Source organism: Solanum verrucosum, unplaced genomic scaffold (assembly GCF_900185275.1).
Source record: "Solanum verrucosum unplaced genomic scaffold, falcon-dt-bn FXZP01000023.1, whole genome shotgun sequence".
Lineage (NCBI taxonomy): Eukaryota > Viridiplantae > Streptophyta > Magnoliopsida > Solanales > Solanaceae > Solanum > Solanum verrucosum.
Genome location: NW_026019842.1, coordinates 1,135,931 through 1,145,755, shown reverse-complemented (window position 1 = coordinate 1,145,755; position 9,825 = coordinate 1,135,931). Strand labels below are relative to the sequence as shown.

The following is a 9,825-nucleotide window of genomic DNA, read 5'->3' as shown; positions in this document are numbered from 1 at the left end:
CCTCCCTTCAATCAAGAAAAACAGCAATCTAATATCGATAGTCTGTTAACCGAGAGCCACCAATTTTAAATTTTCATAATAATTATTGTACAGTTGTATTGATATACCAATCTAATGGTTGCTATCGTACATAACTCCGCAGCTCATACACCGGCCAATTTTACATGTCATCTGAACTAGGGGATTTCAGTCTTGAGTATAAATGTGTCTTTTCATAGTCTTTTTTTTGGTTGGCCATTAAATAATGCAAACCCCCTCCCTTCAATCAAGAAAAACAGCAATCTAATATTGATAGTCTGTTAACCGAGAGCCACCAATTTTAAATTTTTATAATAATTATTGTACAGTTGTATTGATATACCAATCTAATGGTTGCTATGGTACATAACTCCGCAGCTCATACACTGGTCAATTTTAGTAACCATGGAGACACCATAGAAAAACAAAAAAAGACGCCCTAACTGAACTTCAATGTTAAGACCAGAAAAGCATCTCCAAGCAATGAAAAGAATGTCTCACCAAGTGCTACGCCTCAATCCCAAGCCAGCTGAGGTCAGCTATATGGACCATCAATATGATTTAGTTCCACTAGAACCAGTTCCATTCAAGTTTTTTTATGTAATTTAGACTTCTAGAAACTGCAAGTTCTCTACATATTCTAAAAACTAGGATGGTAAATTGTAAAGCGGAAGTTATATTTTAACTCCAGTTGCTAACTGTATAGTACGTTCATGGATCACAGGTTCTGTCTGTGTGTCTCAGCAGTTTATTTCTTTCTGGATAACTGTGTGCGTCTCTGCTTTATGTATCGCTGCAGCCCAAAAGTGGCCATAAGAATCCCTCTTACGCAAAGTGAATATTTAGTTAAGAAAAGTGAAGGGGACATTCCAATGTGGCAATGCCCCTTTTTACTTAAGATGCTGCACAGCAAACTGTGCACTGTCAGGGCCAAAACTGATCTTCACATACAGTTTTGCTTTTTTTTTTCTTTTTTCAAAATAGAGAAGGTAGCGTTTTGGTTAGGAAGCAGACAGAAGAACTTCTATACCAATTCTTTATGGAAAAGTAATCTTCTGTTGACCAACAAAAATTAAGGAATAACAAAAAAAGGTATGATTTGATATGATTTCCATGGTTATTATTTAAGGATCAGGTCTTCACTATCCCATATCCAATGAAGCATCACAATTAGTTACTATTTCATTCCCGAAGCATGAACGAGCACTAGAAGACAGAGGTAAGATCACAGCATACATATTATAGGAACTCTCGCATAAGAACTGAAACTAACGCATAGCAACATTTAATTAGCAGGAAACGTTCCCTGAACTAGGTTGCATAAGCAAGAAAGTGCAGAATATAGCTACAGATCCACCAGGACTAAGTTGACATAATTGTCCTAATACAGGAAAAATAAGTTTTCAAAACCATGGGCAAAACAACTTAACTGCCACAGAAACTTCCAATCCAAACCATCTTCCAACAACAGGGCAGCAACCTGAAATGACAAAGCTAGGATAAAAACCCCCAGAAGAAGAAGAAAGATTGTAAAGCTAATCACCTACATTGTGGTGCAAATGCTTGACTGAAGGCTTAGTTACAACCATCAAACACAGCCTTTCACTTCCTATCTACTATCCCAAGCTCAAGTCTTTCTACCACGGCTCTCGAACACTGCCTTTCTAGTCCTCCCTTTCTCTTCAACTGAAGCACGATCACTAAAAGTCCTACAAAATGGTAGCAAAAGGAATTAGAATTTATGCTGTCGAATTTGTTGGTGTTACAAAATCTATCGAACACTCACTTCTGTTTCTTTCGGTTTTGCTCCTTGATAGACCTGACCATATCCATAGCCATATCCTGGTGCTCTCTTGTCTGTGAATGCATATCTAGGCCCTCAACGGTTTCACAATCAACCTTGCAAATGCGGCACCATCCCATGCTCGTGGGCTTCCTCTTTCTTGGTCTATCAAAGGAGTCCACATCACCCTGAGAAGTTGCGAGTTCACAAAAAATTAATAAGAGGATATTCTAATTTCATGCACATTATGTCGATCACGTGATAACAATGCAATAAAGCTCTATTTCCAAGAAATAACATACTAACAAGGAAAATGAACAAGATAATTACAGGGTTCATAAGGCAAAACTTACTGCATAAAGTCCGTGATTCGGATATCCCGGGACAGGATACCTGCTCCTGAAGCCAGGCTCCCCAAACCGTGGCATACCAGGTTTGTTGCGTCCAATTGATTCACCAAAACCAGGAATATCTCCAAACCCAGACAACTCCCCCATATAAGCACGGCCAGCGAAGGAACCAAAGCCAGCAGGTTTATCAAAACGTAAATGACTTGGTAATTTCAGAGGATCCAAAGACTCATCATGATGCAAATGACTCGGCATGTCTTTTCCAAACAGATCACCACTCTGGACATGTTTGTAAGGACGACCAAAGGTAGTATGCTCACCACCTCTCAAATCCCCAAGACCATCAGTCTCTACTCCATGTGGATGGCCAGGCAAAGCTTGGAACCTACCATTAGAGTATAAACCGCCAGCTAGATTGGAAGGTAAATTGAAATGTCCAGGCCCTTCAATAAATTGATGGGGCTCTCTGCCACCAATATCATCAAAACCTGAGTGACTTACAAATCCACGTGGTGGAATGTTAAATAACTCCCCATCAGGGTTTCTGGCAGACAAATAATCCATATGATGCACACCAAATCCAGATCCTCCCCTTTTTCTATCATCGTCATGAGGACCAAGTGGTGCTTCTCTTTCTCCACTATCCTTGAAATGCATCGAACCAGGAGGATGATGTGGAGGCAATAATCTGTTAGGGGGAACCCCGGTACTGGCCTCAAATTTTGATCCAGAATCATATCCTAATCCGCGAGGAGGTTTGTCATGTGGCCATGATCCTGCAACAACAAAGTTCATTATTTAGTGTAATTAATTAGGACATTGATTTTAACTCTTCTTGATAAATTATTTAGGAAATAATTGAATATCAAAGTCCAACTCACCTTGATCGCGAGGCACTGGCAAAGGACTTAAATGCTCCCCCATAGGCGCCTTCAACCTTTTATCCCTAGCTGATTCCATACTTCTAGGTTGGCCAAATGGAACCTTCTCAAAAGACCCAGAGGAAAATGGGTTTGGTTGATTTCCTTCAAACCGATTCACCCTTTGGTTTTGAAACATTTCAGCCTCTGCTGGATTAACTGAGTGTTGTGTTCCACTAGGAATTTCAGTACCACTTAATGGTGCTCTTCCTACTCCCGTTATCCCCTCTGGGAATTCACCTGGTGGAAGAAAATGACCATGCCCCCTAGCAAAGGTTGTTATAGACCCTGGACCAGGGATACCACCAAGGGGGGCACTACTAGGCTGCTTCAGGAATTGTGGATGATGATCAAGAGAATTCAATGGCTGACCAGCCTGAGGCACATCCCCTGAAGGTATCATTGCAGTGGGGGGATATCCAGGGAGTTGGGCATGAGAAGCACTGCCTGCAGGTTGCCCTGGTGATATTATCATAGGACCAACGGGCCTTTGCTGCGCAGACGGTCCATATTTCGGTGGTGGCATCCCATGCCCATACTGCTGAAAAACCCCTCTGTCAATGGTAGAGTCATGTGAATCTCTTCCAGAGTTCAGATTCTTAATCGAACCATCAGCAGCATCAGAAGATTCATGCTTTTCCAAAGTCTGGTCCAGTTCTTTTGGAGTATCATCACAGGCATCTTTGTCTGGCTTAACTGTTGCATCAGCTGATTTGGCAGCAGATTTAGGCTTCAAAAAATTCTCATTTTCCTCTTCCTTAACAGTTCTTTTGTCCATAAGCTCATCTGAATCACCCTTATGTTCATCTATATCACTGCTGCCCCTCTGTCTGTACTCGTCATCAATTGATTTGGCTGGAAGAGAATTTAGATCCTTTTGAGCATTGTCCTGGGAAGGAACTCCCACTTCTGGCCGTCCTGAAGTTTTGTCAGGTAACAGATCACCTTTACTCTCTAGGGCTAACCGTATCTTCTGATCCATTGACTCGTGCTCATTGCTCGTGTAGCTCCCATAACTTGGATTTATTTGCGGCAGGCTTAAAGCAGGCTGGACAGGTCTAACCTGGGCTGTAGTATTATATCCACCATGAGCCTGTGAAATCGACTGGACATGATTTTGCATCCCAGGCCTTCCTATATATGTTTGAGATTGTTGAGGTTGTGGGGGAGGTGGTAAGGTGGCATTTTGCTGTGGCTGAATATATGCATGCAAACTTTGAGGCACCACATTAGGAAGACCTTGAGGGCGAAATTGAGACTGCAACGGCTGCTGGTGAGTAAAATGACCTTGCTGGTGTGATTGGCTCGGAAATGGACCAGGAAATGTATGATGTTGACTGTACTGTTGAGACATTGGCTGTTGATTAGGCCGAACAGGATGTTGCTGAATTGAGTGTCCTGCTTGTTGAGCAGTAGCATAAAGTTGAGATTGCGCAGGAACTTGACCTTGAGTAGGTACCAGCCCCAGTTGCTGATTGCCGATTAGACCCAGAGGTGGGCGCATTAAGGGAGGTTGAGGAACCTGACCATGAGTTTGAACCAGAGGCATAGACCCACTAGTAGGATGTGGATACATTGGAGGTTGCTGTGACATCCCTATAGCCACTTGCTGCGTGAGCTGGGTTTGTGGATAGGAATGGAAACCTGAAACTGCATTGGCTGTTGAAGGGAGGGTCTGACCCAGTGCATGAGTAGGCTGGCCGACCTGAGGAGGCCGCAATTGGCCATGAGATTGTGGATGATGTTGCACATTTATTTGCGGCTGGAGTTGTGAATGAGGTTGTGGTTGCACAGGAGGATGTGGTTGGGCTTGAGAAGATGGAGGGGGATGAACCTGGGCAGGAGGCTGCTGATACTGTGGCACTTGCACATATTGTTGTGAATGAGGCTGCATTGGATAGGTCTGTGAATATGGTGGATGAGCACCAGAAGCTGGATATATTTGTGATGGAATTTGGGCATGAGGTTGCATAGTAGGTGGGAGCTGCTGCACTGGGTTGACTTGGTTTTGATGCTGTTGTGCCAGAGGTTGAACCTGTGGTTGAGTTGGCCCTTTAGGTAGAGCTTGCATTTGAGTATGAGGTTGTTGTTGAGATTGAGGATTAAGTGGTTGCGGCTGGGGCTGGGGCTGGGGCTGGGGCTGGGGTTGGGGCTGGGGTTGGGGCTGGGGCTGGGCTGGGACCGGGGTCTGGGGTTGTGCTGGTGGCTGCATGTAAATGTGAGGTTGTTGCTGAAATTGTTGGAGGGGTTGTTGCTGATAAGGATAGTATTGTTGATAAGTTTGCTGTTGATAAGGCTCATATCCTGCATATTGCTGATAATATTGCTGATACCACTGCTCTGAAGTAGGCACACCAGCTGAAGCAGTAGCAAGAGCCTGAGAGCTGGCATTTGTTTGCTGATTGGGATCTTGTCCAGGAAGCAGAGAAGCAGTTGTGGTTTGAGGGTTTGGTGTCTGTGATGCTGGAGTTCCTGAATGAGCCGTAGTTCGATTCGAGTCGGTACCAGCAGCAGTGGTGGCTGCACCAGAGCTAGGATTATCTTGGGCACCATTAGTTGTCTGCTGTGCAGGATATACACCCTGGGGATAGAACATACACTAAGAAACCATCCATACAAGAAAGATGAGTATTACATATTTATGAAAAGTACTCACAGGACAACTCAGGGCATGCTCATGCACTTGTCGATGCACAATCTGGACTCCACATCTATTGCATACAACTGGGGAATTGCCGAAGGAACAGCCAGAACAATGGGAAGTGCAATCAGAGAAGGAACCTTCCCATGTGCATCCACTTCTGTGATAGAGACAACGCACTTTAACTCTGCCTATGCTTTCAGCAAGTGTCTTGTCCGACTCGATAAGGGCCTGTGAGGAAAAGTAAATGCAACACATTCAAAATATCACGAGTAGCAAAAGCATCAGCAGTTATCTAAAGGACAATGTACTACAGGGAGCTCACTTTAGAGTCTGCTTCAGTCACCAAGTATCCATCATAAGGACAGGCTCGGCTCCCATTGGCAACATGTGCCAGACAAGGTTTGCAGTAGAGATGAGTGCACTGTGATTGGACGGCTTCATTAGGAAATACGAGTGTGCGACAAACAGGACAGAAATACTCTCCAGGATAGGTATGGATGTCGATTATGCATTCAATATCAAAACCCATATCAACTCAGGAGTACGAAGTCAGTTTCCACAACACATCAATGCAATTATGCTTCTGGTAGATGAAAGCTGCTCTTGATGTGCAAACTGCAAAGCTCATCAAAATAACTACAATTAGAAACACGACAATAAATGAAATACACATTCAGGTAACAAAGACAACAATTAAGGAAAATGTCAAAACTTAAAAAGCCACAAATGCACCCACTTATGTGCCATGCCCTAACACTTTGTATATGCTGAATACATGTTCAGAATGATTTTTAAAACAAGAAAGAAAGTAAAGCAGAACTAGGTCTTGCGAGGATGTGATTATTAAAACAATAAAGGTTTTTGGTTAACATTTCCAGTAATAGAAAAGGGTACGTATACACAAACAAGCAAGCGCGAAGGAAATTTCAGTAATGCAAATTCCAAACTATTCAGTAAACCTTGACCTTGTTAATTCTTTGAACTATACAACTACACCGCACTCATTTATCAATTCAACCAAATTTATTCTCAATCTATCCTACAATAATTTACACTCCTCAACACCAGTTTAAAATTGGGAATAATAGCAACAGTGACGTAAACACAAAAGTTAACAAATAAAGATTGAATTCGAGCACAAATAGCCACCACCACCACCATCATAAGCTAATCAATTTCAAAACTTGAAAAGGATTCTTTTTCCCCACTCAAACTAACACAAACTTTGAGCTAGTTAATCCTTTGAACTACACACTAATTTACTCTCAATTTATCCTGTAAGAAATTACAATCCTCAACATCAGTTTTGAATTGGGAAAAAAATTGTGCACAGTGACAGAAACACAAAAGTTAACAAATAAACATTGAATCATTCACTGGAAGTGGGAGGAGGGGCGGAATTCGAGCACATCAAGATTAGTAGAGTTCAGACAGAAGTTATCATAAACCCAAGGGCGGCTCAACCGTAAGTCAAAAAATAAGGGCCTCCAAATAACCCAAAAAAAAAAAACCCTAAATTCAGTTCACTCTAATACGAAAACATACCTGTACAACAAAAAAGAAAAAAAAAATCGACCAAGAGGCAAGATTAAACGAAGAACCAAAAGATACCCTAAATTCAGTTCACTCTAATACGAAAACATACCTGTACAAAAAAGAAACAAAATCGACCAAGAGGCAAGATTAAACGAAGAACCTAAAATAAACCCTAAATCAGTTCACTTGAATACAAAAACATACCTGTACAAACATAGAAGTAAATTCTAGCAAGAGGCAAAGATTAAACGAAGAGCCAAAAGAAAATGAAGGAAATACATACATAAGAGAACCAGATCTGATGAAGGCGGTGTAAAATGTTATTTTACTTGTGAGAAGCACCAGCACACTTGGAAAACCTAAGTAGAATGAATATAAAAAAAAAAAAATGTATTTATAGGTCTAATCTCATACTATTATGGACATATTTTTAAAATTTAATTATTTGTGTAATTATAATTAAAAATTGTAAATAATTAAATTGATTTCGTAAAATTGTCTTTAATTCTTTGAAGTATGTTTTATTAAAAATTTCAAGTTCAAATGAATTAGATTATTAAATAATTAAACTTAAAAATATATTGTCCTAACTTTGAATGTCTTCTATTATAATATTGAAGATTACCTACTTGGTGTTGGTGCGATTATTCACCGTTCAAAATGAATGTTCAAACCTTTATCAGAAAATTATAGGGTTTATCAAGGGTCGCCCGATAGTAGTGAATTGGCGAACTCTAACTAGTGAGGAGAGCAGCAAATTGGTTATACCTAGTGCGATGGCATTTATATAAATATATATAAGCATAAATAGGAGTTTTTCGTTTTGAATATAGACAACGGCGTTAGGGATGGATTAAATGATTTAACCCTAAATCATAACGCCAAACCTAGAAGATATTTTGAGTCCAAATTAGACCACTAGCATTACTTTTTTTGTTGTTTCAAAGAACATATTTTTAGTTCTAAATAATTTGAATTTGTATCAAAAAATTTAATGCATGTTACGTCACTAATACAGATGGTGAAAGCTCCACGCATCATATGACAGGATAAATAATTTTTTAGATAATTTGTAATATATAGAGATCTTAAACTGAACAAATACATTTGTTCGTGAAAGAATATGACCATTCTAAAAAGTCATCTTTGAAGTTTAGCATAAAAAAAATTGAAGGTATAAAGATGGATGTTACTGTATTTGAAGGGAATTACTTGTATTTTCTTCAATTTGTATACATACAATATTTCTTTATGAAAAGATGATTTTTTTTCATGCTTAAAAGTCATTCCTCTTTTATTTTGCTTTTCTTATTTTTCTAACAATCTTAAAGAGATTAGTGTTATGAAGAAGATACGGCATATTCAAATAGTATTTATATAATTTGAAGGCACTCAAGTAATGATATTTCTGTCAATCACAAACTGCCACAGAATAGAAATACACCAATTCTACAACTTCACAAGTTTTCTGGTAACAGTTTTGTGAAGTTAACATTGATTGACTTTTACTCCAATGATAAAACATTAAATTCAAAAGGTAAATGAATTATTTAAATTATTTATTGTCGATGACTATAGTTACTTTTCTCTAGCATTAATTGTCAATTATTATGCACAAGAAAATTCTCAGTTATTGTCTATTGGAGTAAAGAGTTGTGAGGCATTTAAATTTTTTACATTAATACGAATTTACATGTAAAAAAAGGGTATAAAAATTATATCTCTTCATTGAAATATGATAGTGGTGATCATATAAAAAGGAAAGAGAATCGGTGATTGTTATGGTTGTCTAATGAAAATTTCATATATCAATATCAGTTATTTTCAGTTTCATTAATTTTCTGACGGGTTGAAAGGTAGAGGGTCATTATGTTCCTCTCGTTGAGAATGAGAAAGAAAGATGCAAAGAGACAAAATAGGCAACAATTTCATTAGAGGAATGACAATGTTTCACTAATTATGATGTACTGACAATTTCATAGCTACTCTTTTTATTCTATTGATCTAAAGTGACATTTTGTAAAAACTATTGTAAGAACTTTATGAAAACTTAATCATTAACATGTCAGCGACATGACCACAGTTTTAAATAATCAAAATAATCACATCAAATAAATCAAGAAGAAAGTACAATTATTTTTTTATAAATATGTGAAATTTATTTTTATAAATATTAGGGTAAATGACTATAAAGATCCTTCTAGTCATTTTATAAATTTGATGTGTGTTTTTCTATTTTGACCTTTTAATAGTTTTTATATGTGATTATAACTTGTAGAGATTGATAGTACAAATCTTGGGGTGTTCGAAATTAGCGATTTGGGTCATTGATTGGGTTCTTGAGTTTTAAGAAAAATTAAGTTTGACCGTGATCAATTTTCGATCAAGATGACCTTGAATCAGTGTTTGATATTTTCAATAGGTCTGAAACGTATTTTTTTAACAATTTATATATTCAATTTATTTTCGCAAGATTCCAAACAGATCATATGGATATACTTGAAGTTTTAATTATTTTAGACAACCAGTTTAATTGATGATTAATGAACCAAGTTCATAACTCATTTAATATCT

General features: G+C 38.5%; 1 protein-coding gene across 1 annotated transcript; it reads right to left on the bottom strand.

The window, feature by feature from the left end:
• Positions 1-1,165: 1,165 nt before the first annotated feature.
• On the bottom strand, positions 1,166-7,604 carry LOC125816237 (uncharacterized). The gene is made up of 7 exons (XM_049495820.1): positions 7,531-7,604; positions 6,038-6,330; positions 5,728-5,943; positions 3,033-5,652; positions 2,155-2,927; positions 1,805-1,989; positions 1,166-1,727 (listed from the first exon to the last, which is right to left on the bottom strand). Exons 2-7 carry the CDS (start codon positions 6,242-6,244, stop codon positions 1,646-1,648), a joined length of 4,083 nt encoding a protein of 1,360 aa, XP_049351777.1. The 5' UTR covers positions 6,245-6,330; positions 7,531-7,604; the 3' UTR covers positions 1,166-1,645.
• Positions 7,605-9,825: the final 2,221 nt, after the last annotated feature.